Raw genomic sequence first — 22,980 nt, 5'->3', positions numbered from 1 at the left:
CACGAAGGCGGGACTCCACTCAATTACCTCCCCTCTCAAAGACCACAGCCCTGTGATGACTGCTGTTTAATGCCTGCAAAGAGTTATTTTATGTATTTTATCCAGATTTTACAGTTACTTAGAGCAATACCATTTACTCCATCATAGTTGGAGTAAGGTCCAACGTCCTTATTTTTAAATGTTGGCAATAATTTTTTTTTTAAGTCACTGAGTGGTCTTTTAAGCATAAAAACTTAATCATAGGTACAATCTCACATATAATAAGAGAGATTCTAATTAAAACTACCCCTATATACCATTTTTTACCTGTAAGTTCAGCAAAAGTACAAATCTAATAAATACAAATTTTTGGAGAGGCTAGAAAAGCAGTCAGTCTCATATGTTGCCAGTGGGAATGTAAATTGATACAATCTCCATGGAGGGCAACATGACAATATGAATCAATTTCCTTCCTGGGAAACTTATCCTACAAATATATTTGTACACATTCAAAATGGCATGGGTACAATGGTGTTTCATTTTAATTTTAATTTTTTTGACTACCCAGGGAGGTTACTTCTCTTTTCATATGATTCACACACTCTTCTTTTCCTTTTGCTAATCCGTTTGTAGGAGGTTTTTAATTTTTGCATATTAATTAAGCAAATTGATCATTTTGTGCCATTAGCAATAAATATTTTCCCCCTGTAGAGCATTTGCCATGTTTACTGTGCTTTTTGTGGGACAAAAACTTGAATTGTTAATGAAATGAAGTTGGTCAATATTTGCTTTTGGGGCTTATAGGTCCCTTTTGTGCTTAAGAAAGCTTCTCTCACCTGGAATATATATCTACATTCTCTTAGCTTTTCTCAATATTTTCTGGCTTTTTGTTTACATTACATTTTGACAGACTAACTCACATTAAATTAATTCAAATTAGCTCAGAATAGCTAATGTGAACGGTTTCCTTTCATAGTCAATTTTCTAGTTGATTAAGTTAACAGTCAATTAAGTACTTGAGTTCTGTGTTGACTTCTTTCACCACATTTACTACTATCAGAGCACCAACGAAAGGCAAGCAGCCAGCTCATCCTGAGATATGTATTTGCTTAAGCTACACATTATGTAGGCTAGAAAATAAAGTGTTTCAGTTTCAAAAGCTTTTCAACTGAAGATCCTGCTGAGTTTAAGGCTTCATCTAGATGCAAGAGTAAAGAAAGCATGTTAATCCAGCTATGGATTTAATTACATGAAACAGATGATCCTATCAACAAGAGCTAGAAAACCAGATTTTATAAAAAAGAATTGAGAGTTGTCACCCCCTCTGAGTAAGGCAGATTGAGACTAGAGAGCTCAAGCAGAGAGATTTATAGCATCACTTTGACTTAGGAAGAGATCTGTGTACACAGTGAGTTGCTGGTACAGTTGACCCTTGAACAGTAACAGGTTTGACTGTGCAGGTCCACTTATATGTGGATGTTTTCAATAAATATATTGGAGAATTTCATTTGAAAAAAACATTTTATTTTCTCTAGCTTTATTGTAAGGATACAATATATAATACACATAACATACAAAAGATGTGTCGATCAACTATTTATGTTAGTGGTAAGACTTCCAGACAACAGTAGGCTATCAGTAATTAAGGTTTCAGGGAATCGAAAGTTATACTCAGATTTTTGACTACATAGGGGGTCAGACCCCTACATGCTGCATTGCTTAAGGGTCAACTGTAATTTTAAGATTGGATGCTACAGCTACACTGCTTTGGATCGTATTATGAAAACAAGCAAACAAGCAGGACGAGATGGTACCAGGTAAGATGTGCAGTATATTTTTTGAGAGTGCATATGTGTGTCTGTGTATTATGTATTTAAATATACACCTAAAATTTGATAGAAACCAACCAAAATGAGTTACACATCAGAACTAATGAGTCATTACTTCCCATGATCTAAAGCATTTAAAACATGATTGGGGTTACTACACCTAACTCTGAACCATGTGGGTACTGAGTGGTAGAGAAGAAATGCCAACAGGGGTGAGCCTGGCACTTCTCACCACAATAATGGTGATGACACTGATGACAATGTTAACAAAACTGAGGTATGAATTAAAAGCACCCATCTTTCTGGTCTGAAGAAATGTCATCACTTACCGAGCTAACTGAGATGATCTTCCTCAATTAGGAAGCACACAATACAACTTATCAAAAGAAACCCCAGGTTCCATGGCAAAAACATAAAACTGTACCTCATTTCTGGAATTTTGAGAAGTTATTTTAAAAAGTAAGTAAACTAAAGTAAACCAATTTGCAGAAAATAAATATATTAACCAAATGGTGGTCGCATAAGGGCATGAAAATCAGCCCTTGTAATCAGTTACAGTCAGAGGGCAACATGTTCTTTAAATAAAAGAAACAAATAGAACTGTACTAGAGTTAAGCTAAATGAAGACTACTCACAGGAAACCTAACTACAGTAACATCTGTCTTTGTGGCCTCCACCAGGAAATCCATCCAGAAGTCCACAAGTTCCTGCTTGGCCACAGGCTGTTCTGTAGTCAGTTTCACAAAATGCTTATATATCAAAATTGTCTCTACAATTGACTTGAGGTACCTAAAAATTAAAAGATATAAAAACACATAACAGGCAAATTCAGAACCATCTGTTCCCATGTATCCCAGTTTTCTTTAGTAAATGTAATTTTAATATGGCATTAATAAGTATGCACTCAGAATCACCGAACATTATTTATTATTTCTTGCACGTCATGTACTTTCACACACTTTATCTCTCTTCCATGTCACAAAAATTTTAAAAAGTACGCTGGTTTATCCCCATTTTAAAGATGAGTTAACTAAGGCTTCAGAGGGCTTAAATAACTTGTCCTGGGTGATATATCTACTTAAAATACGACTCTTAAAATAATGCCGATATTCTGTTCAAGAAGTGGTTAATGCATTTGTTCTTAAATATGCTTCCTTGAGAAAACTTTTCCGAACTACTCTGCATAAGAGATCATTATTTTGCTCTGAAGCAAATCAGCTTTCGTAGTATACCAATATCCTCAAACCTAGTAAGATGGATAGATGGTGCCTTGAAGGAAAAAGCTAGGAAAAAATGAAGAGAGATAATTATATGAGATAATGGCTATGCAAGCATTTTGTAAACTGGAAACATGAAACTTAACGTTAAGTTACTGGGAACTTAAGGCATTGACATTATTTTGTGTTGTTATCAGTACTGCATAAAATAATGTCTGTTTTCTTCTCAACAGAAGCCAGGACACTTAAAAATAAGGCTCTTTGTACCTGTGCTTCATTCTCTTCTGCTATCATCAGAATACTCATCACCAAGAAATAACAAGCTTGGCCACATGTAATGCATGCATTAGTTGGTTCATGTATTTCATGTCATTTGCTGAATGTCTACTGTACACATGCTGCTGACAGTACTGTTCTGTTCTCAAGTGGTATACAGTGCTGAGGACACAGAGATATAAAAGGTTTTAGCTCCATGAAATAAATATCAATGGAGCTACAACTAAACAGAGATACAACTAACACAAGTCATACAGTCAATATCAACAGAAATGTGACTAAAGAATGAGAGAAACACAAAAGAAGAAAATTTGATGAGATGAAATAATCACATGTACATATGCAACAACATCCAAAAAATCTATGTGGATGTGGGGAAGGGTTTTAGGTCAGAGTCTGATTTATGAGCAAATGTGCTTCCTGAGTGTCCCCCAGGAGGGGAAGAGCAGTGAAAGAGGCATTCTCGGCATGCACTGAGACACAAATGCATGAAGCCACAGTCTGGCATGTTCTGTGGAGAAAGAGGAATGTATTCCTAGAGGAGTGACAAGAGCTGAGGCTGGAATGACTATGGACCAACCTTGCTTGCCAAGCCAAGGAGGTGGACTTTACCCCTTAGGCTGTCAGGAGGCATTATACCATATTTATTTAAGGATTTCAGTGGAAGGGAAAGATCAGACATGCATTTTAGAAAGATCACTGTGGGTGTGATACTGGGGAGAATTTGCTAATGGAGACCCCCCTGTGAGGAAATCCTTTAGGAAGCCATGAGGGCCTACTGTGGTGGGCTTCTCCTAAAATGGTTCTTCTAATGAAAACAAGTCAGTGGTCTGGACTCTGAACTGCTCTGAGCCTTTCTTGGTATCATATTATGGTTAATCCTGTAAAGCCTTTACAACTAATGGTCAGTCACTACATGTGATACACAACAAAATTAGCATTGTTTTCTAAAGCAGTCCTACATGCAGATGGAATTTTGTTTTCCTCTCTCCAATTACCATGTATGCAATGATGAAGCTTAGATGTCTTCCAAGAGCAATTTGAAATTAGAAAAACACACATATATAGGAAATATCCAAATGTGTCAGTGAACCCTAAGAAAAACTGGCAAAAATCAAGAATGAGAATTCTAAAACTGAGATTATTAGATCATAAAGGAAACAAAGGGCATATGTTTGGAGCACAGGCCAGGGAGGCTCAGATGGAAACCTGTAAATCTGCTCATTAGATTCGCAGGTGTGAAATTTGAGGCCTCTGCATGATTCATGTGGGTGACACCGGCCAGCTTCGGTTGTCAATGTGATTAAAAAGGCTAGGCCAGTGTTGGGTGGACATCACCAATGTCCAAAGTCATCAGAACCTATATCCAACACATTTTATTTACAAACATTACTAGGTCCTTTAGAGTCTGCATTTTAAATATAACTATTTGGTAACAAGTGGTAACAGCTGTTCATTAAAAAAATAACTGCATAAATATATACAGTTTACTATTACCATGCCGGTGTCTTCAGTTTAAAAAGCTTTTCAGATGCTTGAATAACTCTCATGTGGTCATTGGCCAACACACTGGCTCCCAGAAAAAATCCAACTTCCCAGTAGCTCTGGAGTTTTTCTAAGTTTCCCTTTTTACCAAGAAGGCTACTTAGCTTCACCCCTAGAAGACGAATAGAAAGTGCGATGTTTAAAACACAACAGCAGGCCGCAGAGCCAACTTTTGTTAAAAAGCAAAATTAAGCTTTCTTTCCTGCTTTCAGAATAAATTAGCTTTATTTAGTTTCTGATTATAAAAGGGATTTAAGTCCATTGTTAAAAAAAGTTAGATTAATCAGAAAGGTACATAGAAGAAAATTTCCCTTTAACTTCAAAATCTAAAGATAACTGCCACTGTCACTTTGATGTACATCATTTCAGAATTTTTATGTTTTTATATGCATAAACTAAAAGTGATAACACTAAATACTTTGTTGTGTAACCTCTTTTGCTCCCTAATTAAATCATGGATTCTTTAGTTACTTGAAAGGGAAATATGATGAAATTCTCAGCCAGTTGAAGTATGAATGTATATAGTACATACTTTTTACAAGAGTAAAGTGCTACAATAATTAATAACAACTATATATGCAAAATAGTTATTATGCACTTATAAAAGTAAAGATATAAAGAAACTGACAATACTGTTTTGATTGCTGTTTGCTTTGTAACAAGACTTGAAATCAGGTAATGTAAATCCCCTAACTTTGATCTTTTTCAGCATTGTCTTGGTTCTTCCAGGTTCTCTGCATTTCATTATAAATTTTCATCTCTATTCTGCTTTGTATTATTTTTGCACTTGTAAGTATTTGTTTGCTTAAAAAGAATACATCCCTGTAGAACTGTTTAGTGCCACTAGCATCCATAATTTCAAATTAGGAAAAAATGTTAAATCAGGAAAATTATCTGAAATTTGGGAGTAAGACAAAAAGGTGGGACACATCATTTCAACATCATATGGGGGTACAAGGCCACTCAAGGACTGTCTAGGGAAAGTATAGCTGTTTCATCTCACTATTTACTATTTATAAAAGATCTCAGACCTAGAGAAGTTTACTTGTTAAAGTATTTTGGTTCAGTACAGAAATAATCGCTGCCTAGTGAACAGATAATCCCTAAGATTTAAGATCTATTGGACATTGACTATTTTTTTCAGTAAACTCAGAAACCATATCTTAACATTTCTTTGTTAAATTTATCTATGAATACCCAAGCTTCTTAAACACACTTTGAACTGGACATGTCCTCTTACTCTTTTCCATAATAATTGAGTTAAACACAGTCTTTTACACATGTCTATTTTGCATTTCCTGAGAGTTCTCAATTTACCTTTTTTGAAAATCGTACGTTAACAAAACAAAATAACCTTTAAAAAATTTATGCTTCTTTTTATCATATATCCACTTAAGCCATGAGTATTTCAGGAAAAAGTCCATTTGTGAATTCTTCACATTTTTGTGGTGCTAAGTTAAAAAGAGAATAGCTTTGCCCCCTCAAAATTTCATGAGATGAAAAAAATACCCATGTATGTAGCAACATTCATAACTACTATTTGCACACAATAAAAAATCTAATAAACATGAAGGAAAGAAGAAACTGTGGGGAATATGGAATGCTAAAAATGCATGCCTCTGCTAACCTCAGTTGCAAATGACATCTCCTTGTTGCATCATGTTTGCAGAACAATAAACACAGGATTCATCTAGCAGCAAATCATGTCAAATGGCTAAAAAAGGACTATGAAAATGTTTAACAGTAAAATTACAATAACACTTTTAAACTAAAATTTCCTTGCATTTGAGACGTTCATTCTATAAGGGTGATATTTACCTTTGACCTTTGCATGAATTTGTCACATTATTGTGACATTAAAGCCATTCAGCATTTGGACAAAATGTGTTTTTGTTTTTAAATGTAAAATATTGCTTTAGCATATGGATGTGTCATGATGGCAGACTTTTTTTTAATTGAAGTATCTGATGTACAACCTTATATTGGTTTCAAGCATACAACATAGTGGTTCAACAGTTACCCATTTTGTTAAATCCTCATCCCCATTAGTACAGTTACTGTCTGTCAACATAGGAAGATGTTACAGAATCATTGGCTATATTTTCCATGCTGTACTACCATCCCTGTGACCAACTTATATTAATGTTGAGAATTTATGTGCCCCTTAATCCCCCTCAACCTCTCCACTCACCCACCCTAACCCCTCACCCATGTCACCACCAGTCACTTCTTGTGTCTATGCATCTACTGCTGTTTTATTCTGTTTTACTTTGTATTTATACTCCACAAATAAGTGAAATCATATGGTATTTGTCTTTCTCCCCCTGGCTTATTTCAGAGCATAATTCCCTCTAGATCCATCCATGTTGTTGCAAATGGCAGGATTTCTTTTTTTTTTTTTTCATGGATCAATAATATTCCATAGTGTGTATGTACCACTTCTTATCCATTCATCTATTGATGGACACTCAGGTTACATCTGTATCTCGGCTATTGTAAGTAATGCAGCAATAAACATGGGGGTGCATATATCTTTTCGAATCAGGGATTTTGTTTTCTTCTGGTAAATTCCCAGAAGTAGAATTACTGAGTCAAATGGTATTTCTATCGTTAGTTTTCTGAGGAACTTCCATACTGCTTTCTACAGTGGCTGCACCAATTGACATTCCTACCAGTAGTATAGGAGGATTCCAATGGCAGCTTTTTATTACTGTAAACATTCTCGTACACATAGCTTTGTGCACTTGTTCAATTATTTCCTTATAATCAAGTCTTAAGCCTGGACTTGTTAGGGGCTCATTTTTAACTGTTGATACATTTTGTCAAACTGCGCTTAGGACATGATGCACCAGTTACAATCCTACTAGTGGCACCTGACAATAATCTCTTGCCCACATCCTTCCCAAGTATGGGAAGATAAGATTCAAGGAAAAAACTGCCCAAACTCTGCCCAGGTTAGGGGGTGCCACATGAAGACAACAAATACTTTGCAGGGAGATAACTACTTTGCCCATTGGGAGCAGGCTAAACTGATCCCAACCTGATCCCAACATGGGTGCAAAGGAACAAACCACACCTCATTATAATCTCATTAAAATAAAGTTGTGGTTTTGCTTCCCCACCACAGGCTTTTCTGTGTGCATTTTAGGAAAAGACATGTGCACCAAGAGGAATGGGTGTATAATTAGAGTGGTCAATCAAATGACCTTACCCTGTCAGTCAAAGAAGTGCCTCCTGACTAAGTTATGATAAATACACCCTCCCCTAAAAGTTCAGGGCCTTTGTCTACCTCGGCTCTGGCCTACTCCTCCCTTGGACTGTATTCAAATAAAACTTCCACTCTGCTTTGCTACTGTGTCTCTGCCTTTCAATTCTTCATTGCAGCAGGGACAAGAACCCAGGAGAACAAACTCAACCTGTAACAACAGTATTTTAGAAGCCTAAAACTTAGCTCTTGCAATAGCTAAAAAATTCATTGGCAAGTCATATTTTAAGTTTGTGTATGTTATGCAATTTCCAAAATTTTAAATTCACCTTTATACATTTACGGTGTCCAACTTGTTGATTCAATATACTTACATATTGCAAAATGATTACCAACATAGTTAACACTTTCATCATGCCACATAATTATCTCTTTTTTTTTTTTGGTGGTGAGATCTAGTTTCTAGGCAGAGTACTGATCATCTTAATCTACATTTAACTTAAAAATGAGAGTGTAGAATAGGTACATATTCAAACCACTACGTTATTGCTCTACCTACACATTCAAATTAGTGTCAGTTAACATAATGATCTGGAGGCTTCAATAAAAAATCTTAAATTCAATAGTGGAGCAATACAAATTATTTTTAGACCACTGATCTACAAGGAGTTTTGGCTAGTGTATAGTTTGAAAGTTAATGTTAGATTCAAAATTTTATTATAATCATACTTTCTGAAATGTACAAGTTATGATGTATTTTCTCTGATCTCATTCACTGGCTGAACAAAATATTTCTAACAGAGCTTAGTGCACTGAATTCCAGTACAGTCCAGCAGTGACATGTATTTTATCTTTCTTTTAGTCTGGACATTTTAAGATGTACTTAACATTCAAATTTTATTTGCCTTCGAAGGTTTTTTCAGGACACTTCATATGTTATAATCCTTTCCAAGTAATGTAAAAAAGTCTGGGACTCATTTTTCTGGAAGGAAAATTAAGCAAAAGCATTCTCTTAAACGATTAAAGGAAACTCTTAAAGGAAAAGATTCTTCTACAATTGATAGCTCTACTAAGATCAATTTTCTTTTTTTCTATCAAAAATATGGCTAAATATTTCTAGGCCTGTGGTAATGAGCCTGACAGGAGTTGGAAAAGTCTCTGAGAGTGGTTAGACAACTCAAGAGAGGAAAATGTGATTACCATAGACAGCTCCATATCTAGGATCTTTAAAAAGTAATGTTATCAAACCTGGAACCAAGAAAGTCCCACAAAATTTATTCACATCTTAGCCCCTATTTCTTTAAATTCCAAAGAAGGGTCAGCAGATGAGACAATGCTCACAGAGAAAAGGGACAAAAGCACATTCTATCAATGGCTACAATTCAGAGATGGTCTCTGAGGAGACCAGTTGCTGCCAAGACCATCAACCTACTTGACCTGATGCTCTGGGGACTTTGGACGCCCTACCTGCAACCCCACTGAGATCATGGGGGCAGGTGTGAATGAAAAAAGAAACAAGAAATACCTGAAGTTTTTTCTTCTTCTTTAAAGCAGCAGGAAAGCAAAATCAACCTAAAATAGGAAATGTTTTGATGTTCCACAAAACACTACCTTATTTGGGAGTTGAGGGCTGAATGCAGAGCCCACATTTTCAACATTACTTTGAGTAGGAACAATAAATATTAACCAGGGGGGTTTAGAAACAGGTAACCTGAAAACTGAATTGCATCCCAACGTCAGGATTCTGCATAAGAAACACTAAACAAGGAGCTTTAATATAAAAAAAATTTTTTTTTCAGTAAATCAGATGAGATAGAAAGCAAAGGGTCTATCTTTCCAATATTTTTTTTTCTTTATACCAAGTTGGGCTGTTTCTTGATTTCCATGCAAAATATCAAGTTGTAATTACCAACTTTTCGGAGCTCAAAAGAAGACTCAAACTGGTGCCCAGCTGCCAGGAGGAGGACGGCATAATTAATTCCTGACTGTAGTGATGGCTCAGATTCAAATGCCTTTTTGAACCTATGAAAAAAAAAAACCCAAATGTACAAGATTACTTTCTCTATCATGAAACTCTGAGTGTGCAAAAGCCTCTGTTTACATAACTCCAATGCCTGGACAAGTAAAAATATTCCACTGGCCTTTACCCCAGAATCTAGTGTGCTATTAGGATTTAATGCTTAAGTAACTACATATGCTTACCCTCAGCTCTGCTGCATTCCCCCACTTACCTCTCCCTCATCAAGCAGCCTCAATCTTATAAAGAATCCTCTCAACAGTCTACCAGAATGTGAGACAGAAGGTGTGTATGCACATGCACGTATAAACAGTGGAAATTAAAAAATGAGAACCCTGCACATATTTTTTTAAGTGGCTTTTTAAAAGCCTTAAAAAATACACAATGAGGAGGTTCATAGAGGTAACATACTGAAGTAATCAGTTCATATGAGTGACAAAGAAAGGAAATGAAGAATATCAAGTGCACTAAGAAATTAAGCAAAACAGGATTGTGCTTGTGCATACTAATTTTGCCTCAAAAAGAATAAGAACCCTTTTCTGAATATGCATGAAACTAAATATCAACCTGTGAGAACACTTCCACATTTGAAAAGACCTCAGTGTTTGCACATGACTGTATTTTCAAGGTAACACTTCCTAGGGTCTGTTCAAGGGCTTCCTCATATACACCGTTCAACAGGGAATGATATTCACTATTATTTCATTTGGGAGTACTACAAAGAAGAAAATTGAAATAAATGCCCTAGTGACTAAGTCTGATACACCAAAATTTCTGGGATACAGAAAAATTTATACCTTTAAAACACTGTTGGAAAAGGAGCAAGGTTAAAAAATCAATGCTCTAAACTTCCACCTTAAAAAGTAACAGCACATTATCCCCCAAATAGAAGGAAGGATATAATAAAGGAAAAAGAAATCAGTGAAATAGAAAGCAGATGTAAAGAAAATCAGCAGTGCCAGAAGTTGGTTCTATAAGAAGATTAATAAAATTGATAAACTCCTAGGCAGACTGTTCATCAGACAGAGAAAATGAAATAGAGAAAACAAATCACCCTTATGCTTTACTATCAGGAACAAAAAAGGGGATATTAGCACAGGTTCTATTAGCATTAAAAAAAAGTACAAGGATACTCAGAACAACTTTGTGCCAATAAATAAGTGAAACTGAACATTTTCTTTAAAATCTGTATGTAAAATATGGAAGCCCTGAAGAGTTCTTTAACTATCACAGAATTATAACAATCTGAAATTATTCTCTTTATGGTCCATCTTCCTCTATAGAATGCAGGCTCCATAAGAGCAGGGACCTTGACAGTCCTGTTGACCACTGAATCTCCAGAGCCTGAATCATCAGCATTGCAGGTGATCACAAAATACTTGCTGAGTGAACAAAGGCTGCATCTGCTCTTGACCAAGAACCAGCCTGAGACAAGTGATAAATACAGCAATTCATACCAGATTTAAATAATGTTTTCACATCTGTCAATGGTCTAAACCCTGACCTTGATAAGAACATATGAGAAAGGCTACATCCTTACCACATGAAATTAGTGAACTGCCTATCACCTTCACCATATTTCATTTTAATATTATTGGCATTCACTACTTAATAAAAATATCCAGAATATTGTTTACATAGCTTTCACTGTTGCCTACTTAGGATCTTACATGAGAAATTCCTTTAACTTACTGCTAGGAGAATAGTTTCCTCGAAGAAGTGGTATATGATTCCTTTTCATGCTACTACTATGAAGCTTATTGGCTTGAAGCTCATTTACACCAAGTATGTTGAACCATATTATTGCCATGTTTGTATTCTCTAGTTCCTTGGGTCTAATTTTCCATATACATGTTATCACTTCACTTTTTTTCCCCAAATTTTACTAGAAGCACTTTAAAAAAATTTTTTTTATTTTGATATCATTAAAGTACAATTACTTGAACATTATGGTTAGTAGACTCCCCCCATTATCAAGTCCCCCCCACATACCCCATTACAGTCACTGTCCATCAGCATAGTAAGATGCTATAGAATCACTACTTGTCTTCTCTGTATATACTGCCTTTCCCATGCTCCCACCCCTACATTATGTGTGCTAATAGTAATGCCCCATTTTCCCTCTTATCCCTCCCTTCCCACCCACCCTCCCCAGTCCCTTTCCCTTTGGTAACTGTTAGTCCATTCTTGGGTTCTGTGAGTCTGCTGCTGTTTTGTTCCTTCAGTTTTTGCTTTGTTGTTATACTAAACAGATAAGTGAAATGATTTGGTACTTGTCTTTCTCTGCCTGGCTTATTTCACTGAGCATAATACCCTCTAGTTCCATCCATGTTGTTGCCAATGGTAGGATTTGTTTTCTTCTTATGGCTGAATAATATTCTATTGTGTATATGTACCACATCTTCTTTATCCATTCATCTACCGATGGACACTTAGGTTGCTTCCATTTCTTGGCTATTGTAAATAGTGCTGCAATAAACATAGGGGTGCATATGTCTTTTTCAAACTGGGCTCCTCCATTCTTAGGGTAAATTCCTAGGGGTGGAATTCCTGGGTCAAATGGTATTTCTATTTCAAGTTTTTTGAGTAACCTTCATACTGCTTTCCACAATAGTTGAACTAGTTTACATTGGAGAATGTATTCATAAATGACATATCTGCTAAGGGGTTGACATCCAAATTACATAAAGAGCTCACGCACCTCAACAAACAAAAAACAAATAAGCCAATTAAAAAATGGGCAGAGGAGCTAAACAGACACTTCTCCAAAGAAGAAATTCAGATGGCCAACAGGCACATGAAAATATGCTCCATATTGCTAATAATCAGAGAAATGCAAATTAAAACCGCAATGAGATATCACCTCACACCAGTAAGGATCGCCACCATCCAAAAGACAGACAACAACAAATGTTGGCAAGGATGTGGAGAATGGGGAGCCCTCCTACACTGCTGGTGGGAACGTAAACTAGTTCACTTCATTTTTTTTAAGATTCAAACTTGATAAAAATACATATAGATGCTAAAATAATAAAACTATTCATTTTAGCTGAAGATGATCTATCACTCATTTTAGGGGGTGTTTCTGTATCGAACACCTGCCAATTCCAGTGTCTTGCAACATCTGTTCATGGCACGTTCCTACATCGGTTGGCTCAGTTGTGCTCAATGTTGTTTTCTCTCAGGTCCCAGCCTGAAGGAGCAGTTTTCTCCAGAAAATAGCCAAGGAAAAGTACACTTCGCACAACCACAACACAGATTTTAAAGCTTCTGCAGATAATGAGCATTGACTAAGACACACACCCAAACCTGGAGTCATGGGGTGGGTATATATAATCTTCCTATGAACAAGGACGATGTATTTTGAATAATAATTCAACACAGGACAGATACTATTTTCTCCCAAAGAAAGCTGTGATTAACACCAAATAGTAAAAGGAACAATAACAGCTGCCTCTCATTATAAGCAACTACTAGGTACAAGGCCTTGCACGTGACACTTCAGGCATAATATTTCTAATCCTGACAACTCTTCAAAATAGGGAGGATTGTCTAGAGTTTACTGATAGGACAACGCGACATGGAAATATTAAGTCATGCACCCTGTTCTGCTGGATTCCAAACCTGAGTTCTCTTCTCTGTATCACTCTGCCCACCTTTTGGCGTAGGTTTAAAATGTTTTGTTTTTTTTTAGTCCTTTTTCATTACTTTGTGTTTTTGTTTTTGTTTTTTAGTAAAAGGAAATTGGATAAAACCAGAAAAACAAACATGAAAATAAAAGCAGATAGAACTGCTTTCACATTAGGGGTAAAACTTGGATCCTATATGCAACAGCAACGAGTATTGATATATTCTTGGAAAGAATGGTGTTTGTCAGTAAACATATTTGACCAATCTTCTTAGACTAGAAACTAATATTTTTAAGAGACCAATATGGCAATACTGCTGAATGTGCCCATAAACAGGCACCAAAAGAGAAGTTTTACAGCAGTGTAAACTTCACAGTTGAATCAGCAAGACGATCAATGAATATGAACACTCTGTAGTCCTTACATAAAGAAATCTATAAGCAATGACTAAGAGCGTACAACTATCTATAAAGATAGAGAAATAAAATGATTAGAGGTGAGGGAAACTAAATTAAAGATGACTTCAAAAGGGAAACAAATCTTAAGGACAGAACCAGACATTCCCATATTAAGAGAATTCTAGTGACTATATTTGAGTAGCTGCATGAAGTTATTTATACCATTGTTGTTTTTATTCTATTTTAAGTACTAAGTATTTGTTGAAAGAGGGTAAATAATTTGTCTTCTTCAGTTCATGATTACATTGAAAAGATGCAAGTTTCTCATTCAAGCTTTCAAAAGCAATAGAGTTTTGTTCAAGGGCTGTGTTATTAGCACGGCATTTCTCACCTAATTGCAAGCTAGCTCTCAAAGAGGTAAGTACTTGATTATGAAGTGATTAAGTCTTTAAAGACTTTGCTCATTTTTTGCATCTGTACTGAGATGTTCAACACAGTCAAGAATAAAGGAAGTATTCTTGAACTGATTATTTCTAGCTAAAGAGTCATCTACTTTCTAACAAAGAAGAAATAGAGCTCAAGTTGAGTTTTATTTAGCTGTCATTTTTCCTTTTTTTGCGATATAACAGCTGTGATTCTTTCTGTAAGATATACAAGTAATTAAATTAGAATTTCATGGTACTTTACATCTCTAGGGATATTTCTGAAATTATCACTCATAAAATAACTCTGAGGCAAAGCAGTACAGCACAGAAGAATACTAGTGCCAAATCAGTGTGCTGATTTGAGCTGCAGGAGAGGAAAACCCTCTCTTCAAGTCAAACTATTGATTTGTAAGTAATCTTTAAAATAATAGAAAAGTCAGGAAGAAAATAAAAGAACCCCAAATTTTGTCTTCCTCCAGTCCTTTTACTATTCACATACTTCTTTTCCAAAAAAAGAGAATCATGCTATTTTTTATAATCTGTTTTTTAGTTTTGATACATCATGGTACATGTTACTATTAACATTTTTTTTATAAAACCACAATTGTATTGTGGGAATATACTCAAAAGAATTGAAATTAGGGAACTCAAAGAGTATGCACCAATATGTATGCCATTTGTGTACATTATACATACCAGTGTTCACAGCAGTATTATTCACAAGACCCAAAAGGTGGAAAGAAACCAAATACAGTGTATACGTAAAATGGAATACTATTCATCCCTAAAAAGGAAATTCTGACATACACCATATGAATGAACCTTGAGAACAACATGCTAAATTTAGTAATCCATCACAAAACAGACAAATATCATATGACTTCATTTATATGAGTAGTCGACTTGCTAGAGACAGAGCAGAATGATGGTTGCTGAGGGCTAGGAGGAGAGGAACATGGGAAGTTGCTAATGGGTATAGAGTTTGAGTTTTGTAAGAGAAGAGTTGTGGTTGGACAGTGGTGATGGTAGCATGGCAATGTGAATGTACTTAATGTCACTGATTTGTACACTTGAAAATGGTCGAGACAGATTTCTGTACACTTTCACCACCAAATCCCCCACCCCACAATTTTGAATGAATGATATTCCACCACATAGGGATGTTATCCTTCACTTAACATTTTCCCTACTGTTGGACATACAGGTTTCTTCCAATTTTTTGTTTCCATAAAATTCAGTGTAGTGAACATTGCTATAAATACATTTCTTTTTCTGTTTCTCCTATTTCCTTAGAACAGCTTCCAAAGGACATAACTGGATTGAAGAACACGAATTATTTCAAGGTTCTTGATGCATAATGCCCAACTGCTTTCCAGAAAGGTCGAATCCACATGTCCATGAGCAGTGTATGAGGGAGACTTTTACACTGCACCCATGCCAAAATGAAGTATTCTCATCTCTCTTCATTTTTGCCACATGGCTAACAACAAGAAAGAATAGCTCATGATTTTAATATGTACTCACTGGATTACTCCTGAGAGTGAATGGCTTTCATGGTTATGACCAATCTAAACTTACCCTTCCAATAACTGCCAATTCTCTTCAAATTAAAATGCAAAACCCAGATGGGAAGAGACACATTTGGGAAAGCTCTTAAGGGGAAGCTGAGGAGTGTTAGTGTTTAAACTTAACCTTCATGGATATGAAGAACAGTGAAGATTTAGGAGGGGAGGAAATGATAGCAAAATATGGGGGAAATCTAAACATTTCATAAACATGGAATAGTTATATCATCAATCATGGTTAATCTGTTCAATAACATGGATCCACTAAGCAGATCACCCAGGAACAAAGAACTCTGCATTGTCGAAAAACTTCCCCATGCCAGTTCTAATGTTCAGCCAGGCTTGGAAAAGATGGCTTTGTTCCCTATTCTTCCATATTCTCCTTCCTTTTCAGCATAATGCCTGGAAAACATCTAGCTCTCTCACTCATTCCTTTAGCAAGGGGGTTACATGAAATAAGCCTTAGTTGCTCTCCTTAGGTGCCCAATATTTGTTAGCCAAAATTAGGAAGCCTCCACAGTGACATACTGAATATTATCATTCTTGGATTTTGACTTGGTCAGGTTATAACAGAGCTTCATCCAATCGATCATTTACTGAAGGCTGTATTAAATCAAGGTCAAGGCAATGTACCAGGATGCTGTTTACAAAGCAGCTGTGGGCACACTGTGGGTTTTACCTAAGTTCTCAACTGTGGAACTGCTAGTCCCTTAGGAGCCACCTGCAGGTGGACACCAATGAGCTGGTGTCACACTGAGTTACCAAAAACTGTTCTGGCTTTGTGTTCTAAAAATAACAATCATCCAAAATTTGGCAATGCATCTAATAGACACAATAAAGAACTAAACAAAAATGACTGTGAGATAAAATTCTGGGTGGGGGGTCATGAGGAGGGTAGTGGAAACAGATAATACAAAGAAAGCTATGTTAAAGACAAGAAAAACGAAGAAGGGATAATCTGGCAAATGGAAAATAGACATTGGTCTTTATTTGTATGTCAATTGGCTTGTTACATAACTCTTCCAAAGTAAAGCCAATCCCATTAATAATGTAAAAACCAAATTGCTATTAGGCACACACTACTGTTTGAATAGCACTGTCACTGACGTAAAAGAAAATTAGTTGATAAGGCCAGGCTGTTTGGTCATTTCCAAGTTACTATGGAAAAATGACCATACTAATGCTAAAAACAGAATTAATGCTTTTAATTTCCTGGCTACGGATCTTTTTTAGCATTAGAACAAGAGAGACATGACTATGCTAATACAGGGCAAGCACCTAATTTCCTTTAAAAGTTCTGAAAATGGCCTATATCTCCCCTTAAGGAGAATACTATCTCTCTAAAATCGAGTATGACTTTATGCAGTCACTGCCTATCTTATATGACCCCACAGCAGGCGTGGTATATGGAATTCAAACAAGGTCTATGTACAAAGTATACAGGCTCAATAACTTTCCCCTCATTAGCTAAAATGTTCAGTTAGATTCAGACCGAAGAGAAAGAAGACTCTTGGGAATATTTTAGGTGAAGGGAAATTTAGTCCATATCCATTTTGAACATGGATAAATATAACAATATATAAATAAATATAAAATATTTGCACATAATATATATTAAGGGTATAACACTAACTGCCTATAAAATTCCAGGACTTTAACATAGATTGCTTCATTGAATCCTTGAAACAAAGCACTCATTCCTTGTAAAGTGGTAAATTTAAATCAGCCGTAATAAGCCCATCCTCCTGGTCAGTGATTTGTATAGTACCCGGCAGATGATGAAATACTAGAAGGAGAATGAAATGCAAGTAAAGTCAGAGATAGGCTTTTATGAGTGTGTTTTCTCAGCCCTATCAAAAAAATGGCCTCCTTTCCTCTCCAGAATTTGGTGTAGCTAAATTGGACTGATTCCTGGAATGGCTGCAGCCACTTTGCACCAAGCGAGCCTGAGGACAGAGCCATACACAGCAATAATGAGGGAACAGACCTGGTTGACATTTTTAAGCTGCTGACCCAATCTACAGCAGACCCAGCCCTATTTCTGGATGTCATGTTTAAGAAGATGCATTTTCTTCTTGTTTAAGCCCACTGAAGTAAGGTATTCTGCTACCTGTTGGGTGCTATGTGCATTTTAACTCATGTAGGTAAGTGTTTTTCTTATTTTTTACATAAGAAAACTGAATTTTCTAAAGGATAAGTAATTTGCCTAGGATTACACTTTTTCCTAGCACTGAGTCAACATTTATCACATGACAGTCTCCCAGAAGTCCATGTTTTTTCAACAACATAGTATAGACATTCCTGGAAGTGTCTGTTCCTGGAAATTCCAGGAAAGAGAGTCTAGGAAAAAACAACACTGGATCTGAAGAACACAGATGTGCAGTTTTATTAATCACAGGGAACTTTCGATTACCTCAGTTGTAAAATGGGAAGAAAAATGTCAGCCTAGCTTACTTTACAAGGTGTTTGTAAGACTCCAACAGTTCATAAATAACATAATCAGAAACCTTGTGTGAAATCTGAAGCTTAAGGGATTGATTATTATTTCTATCTACTAAACAAATATTCCATATAACAAGGTGTTCTAAGTAAGTGGTGCTGCTTATGAATTCAGCATAACTGTATCATAGCTATTTCTCTTTAAGATTAGATTAAAAAAGAAACTGTGGAGATGAATTGGTAATGAACTTTCCATAGCCCTCCATCCAAGCCATGGCCCATGATATTTCCTTGGGTCATTCCAATTAAGTCTGTCATTTCAGAAACTCAATGACCTTTTTTTAGGATAAGTCTAGACTCTTGGGTCACAACATTTCACACTTGGAAAGCTGGATATCCTACCAGCTCTGTTTGCTTATCTTGCTCTTTAATCTACAGCAGCCCCCAAAATCCTCTAACCAGCCCTTATGACAGGCATTATCACTGCTTTATTTAACTTATATTTAATTTTATATTGAACAGCTCTGATAATATGCTATAACCTTTTAATAACTAAAAGCTAAACTTAGTTTAATTACCTAAAGATCAAAAAGGCATTTTTCATACCTTAATTTGGATTATAAAAATTTAAACATAAAAAAATAGCATTATTTCAGCCATCTGAAAGAGCTTCAGTGAAGAAAAATAACTAAGGAAATCAGTAATGAAGAACATCAAATATTAGAGGACTAATCTTTTCTTATACTTACTCAGCAGAGTATGTTCATTCAAACTACTCAACCTCTGTCCCAGGTAAGAGTCAACAACCAAAGTTTGTTCTAACAACATATCACAATAATGCAAACTTAAAAATTCTAAACCATGAGCTTTTTTATTTTCTATTTTCACATTCTGAACCCCCAAGTAAACTTCTCAGAAAAAAGACCTACATTAGAGAGTCTCCCTAGAAGTAAAAGGGTGCCTTGGCACAGTACTTAGATACAATGCCCAGAGAGATGTGTAAAACTTTCTCTTAATATGGGGTGGGAAAAATGAACTCATTAAAGATGTTAAAAAGAGGAACTGCAAGAAAGAGTTCTTTGAGCCATTGTAATAACTGCTTGGGGCTCTTTTTCTATTGAGTTAAAACTCTCAACCTTAATCATTTCCATGGTTAATTGATTACTGTCTATTCAAGTCAACAGAAAATGATTCAGACAATGGAAAGTGTCCATAGATGAAGCCTGAGGGACTGACTACCTGCCACAACATCCCTCTCCTTATTCCAACACCGGCAAATGATGAGTAAAAACTCAGAGGATTATGGCTTGGAAAAGATTAGTTGAAACATCCTTGTGGGACTCATGACTCAAGAAAGCATAATCCTGGGTAAATCTGTCCAGATATCTAATAACCTCAGTGACATCCTTTTGTGTTAGCACCTTGAGGTGCTTTTACTTCTCAGCTCTAACAGAGAGGGGTTTAGGGACCATGCCAATACACCAACACGAATGAGTGTGTTTGCAGCATGCAGGAGTTGGATCAAAACACGAAGAAATACCAAATCAGCTTTACAGTGCTGAAGACAAGGAAAAACACCCATTTTTAAATGGTGAGGGGGCACTTCTTGGTGATCCTTTGGACAAATGTATGTAATGACAATAACGGCAGGTATGTATAGGTAATTAACAGCAAAAGCGACATTCTTATTTTATTAAATATCAGTGAATGACACACACAAGATCAACTCCTAAAGATTCTCCCATTAAAAGGCTTTGAGCTTCAATGACCTTCCCTTCCAGTTCTTACTAGAAAATCAATTGCTGGCTTAAAATGAAATCATAAAAATTCTGACATCTTCAATCTGACCTGAAGACCTTGAACACAAAGCTCTTTCAAGAGACAGTTAATGATCCTCAACTAAATAGGAACCATAAAAAAAGGAACCAGAATCTGGAAGTATAGAAAGTTAAACCAAAAACACAACAGGAAAAGCCTCTGCTCCTTTACTGAACTTTATGTGACCCTGAAAGCGCTCAGTAGTCTAAACTGCTTGGTTTTCAAATGGGGAAACACCTCTATTTTACTCCTGTGCTTGATGCACACTATCTTATCTTCATAGGAGATGTTTTCCTTTCGAATTCACTGACCATGAAAATCAGGCTTTTAAATATTACCTATGCATGTCTTTATCACTACTATATCAAAGCATTTATACTCACACCATGTTTCCAAATATCACATTCTAATTCTCCTACAACTAAAAATTTTCTTAAAGTGTAAATCTTCTGGTAATAGAAAGGCTGCATAGCAACGTTCCTCTATTATAAGAGCAGAAAAAAAAATTAAGTTTACAGTTAAGACAACTGTAAAACTCTTTGGATTGTAGTAAAAATTTATAATACAAATTTAAGACCAAAGCTTTCCATGAGGATCTAGGAAATCACTGTCCCCAAATCTCTTCACTAGTTATAATCCATTATCCCAATTTCAGTCCCACTAAATTAAACTGCTAAAGTGATACAAGACTTTGAAAAGTTAAGATTTCATTTTTTTTATATCGTTAACGTACAATTACTTGAACATTATGATTACTAGACTCGCCCTATTATCAAGTGCCCCCCACATACCCCATTACAGTCACTGTCCATCAGCGTAGTAAGATGCCATAGAATCATTACTTGTCTTCTCTGTATATACTGACTTCCCCATGTCCCCAACACCCTACATTATGTGTGCTAATCGTAATGCCCCGTTTTCCCCCGTATCCCTCCCTTCCCACCCATCCTCCCCAGTCCCTTTCCCTTTGGTAACTGTTAGTCCATTCTTGGGTTCTGTGATTCTGCTGCTGTTTTGTTCCTTCAGCTTTTCTTTGTTGTTATACTCCACAGATGAGTGAAATCATTTGATACTTGTCTTTCTCCACCTGGCTTGTTTCACTGAGCATAATACCCTCTAGTTCCATCCATGTTGTTGCAAACGGTAGGATTTGTTTTCTTCTTATGGCTGAATAATATTCCATTGTGTATATGTACCACATCTTCTTTATCCATTCATCTACGGATGAACACTTAAGTTGCTTCCATTTCTTGGCTATTGTAAACAGTGCCGCGATAAACATAGGAGTGCATATTTTTATGTCTTTTTCAAACTGGGCTCCTGCATTCTTAGGGTAAATTCCTAAGAGTGGAATTTCTGGGTCAAATGGTATTTCTATTTTGAGTTTTTTGAGGAACCTCCATACTGCTTTCCACAATGGTTGAACTAATTTACATTCCCACCAGCAGTGTAGGACAGCTACCCTTTCTCCACATCCTTGCCAACATTTGTTGTTGTTTGACTTTTGGATGGTGGCCATCCTAACTGGTGTGAGGTGATATCTCATTGTGGTTTTAATTTGCATTTCTCTGATGATTAGTGATGTGGAGCATCTTTTCATGTGTCTGTTGGCCATCTGAATTTCTTCTTTGGAAAAGTGTCTGTTCAGATCCTGTGCCCATTTTTTTATTGGATTATTTGCTTTTTGTTTGTTGAGGTGTGTGAGTTCTTTATATATTTGGATGTCAACCTTTTATTGGATCTGTCATACTGTAGGATGTTTTTTTGTTCTACTGATGGTATACTTTGCTGTACAGAAGCTTTTTAATTTAATATAGTCGCACTTGTTCATTTTTGCTTTTGTTTCCCTTGCCTGGGGAGACATGTTCATGAAGAAGTTGCTCATGTTTATGTTCAAGAGATTTTTGCATATATTTTTTTCTAAGAGTTTTATGGTTTCATGACTTACATTCAGGTTTTAATCCATTTTGAGTTTACTTTTGAGTACAGGGTTAAACAATAATCTAGTTTCATTCTCTTACATGTAGCTCTCCAGTTTTGCCCACACCAGCTGTTGAAGAGGCTGTCATTTCCCCATTGTATATCCATGGCTCCTTTATCATATATTAGTTGACCACATATGCTTGGGTTTGTATCTGGACTTTCTACTCTGTACCACTGGTCTATGGGTCTGTTCTTGTGCCAGTACCAAATTGTCTTGATTACTGTGGCTTTGTAGTTGAGCTTGAAGTCAGGGAGCATAATTCTCCCTGCTTTATTCTTCCTTCTCAGTATTGCTTTGGCTATTTGGGGTCTTTTGTGGTTCCATATGAATTTTAGAGCTATTTGCTCTAGTTCATTGAAGAATGTTGTAGGTATTTTGATAGGGATTGCATTGAATCTGTAGATTGCTTTAGGCAGGATGGTCATATTGACAATATTATTCTTCCTAGCCAACAGCACAGGATGAATTTCCATTTATTAGTGTCCTCTTTAATTTCTTTTAAGAGTGTCCTGTAGTTTTCAGGGTATAGGTCTTTCAATTCCTAGGTTAGGTTTATTCCTAGGTATTTTATTCTTTTTGATGCAATTGTGAATGGAATTGTTTTCCTGATTTCTCTTTCTGCTAGTTCATAGTTAGTGTATAGGAATGCAACAA

At 36.1% G+C, this 22,980-nt stretch overlaps 1 protein-coding gene across 3 annotated transcripts in view; it reads right to left on the bottom strand.

Moving 5' to 3' along the window:
* The window catches only part of MAP3K5 (mitogen-activated protein kinase kinase kinase 5), a 192,477-nt gene that overhangs the window by 72,394 nt on the left and 97,103 nt on the right, over positions 1-22,980 (bottom strand). For all 3 annotated transcript variants that reach the window (XM_036903698.2, XM_036903700.2, XM_036903699.2), the window contains 3 exons: positions 9,961-10,073; positions 4,799-4,958; positions 2,444-2,597 (listed from right to left, as the gene is read on the bottom strand). In XM_036903698.2, coding sequence (XP_036759593.2) covers positions 2,444-2,597; positions 4,799-4,958; positions 9,961-10,073 — 427 coding nt within the window. The remainder of the gene's footprint in view (positions 1-2,443; positions 2,598-4,798; positions 4,959-9,960; positions 10,074-22,980) is intronic.

This window comes from Manis pentadactyla, chromosome 12 (genome assembly GCF_030020395.1).
Source record: "Manis pentadactyla isolate mManPen7 chromosome 12, mManPen7.hap1, whole genome shotgun sequence".
Taxonomy (NCBI): Eukaryota; Metazoa; Chordata; class Mammalia; order Pholidota; family Manidae; genus Manis; species Manis pentadactyla.
This window is presented reverse-complemented; position numbering and strand designations above follow the sequence as displayed.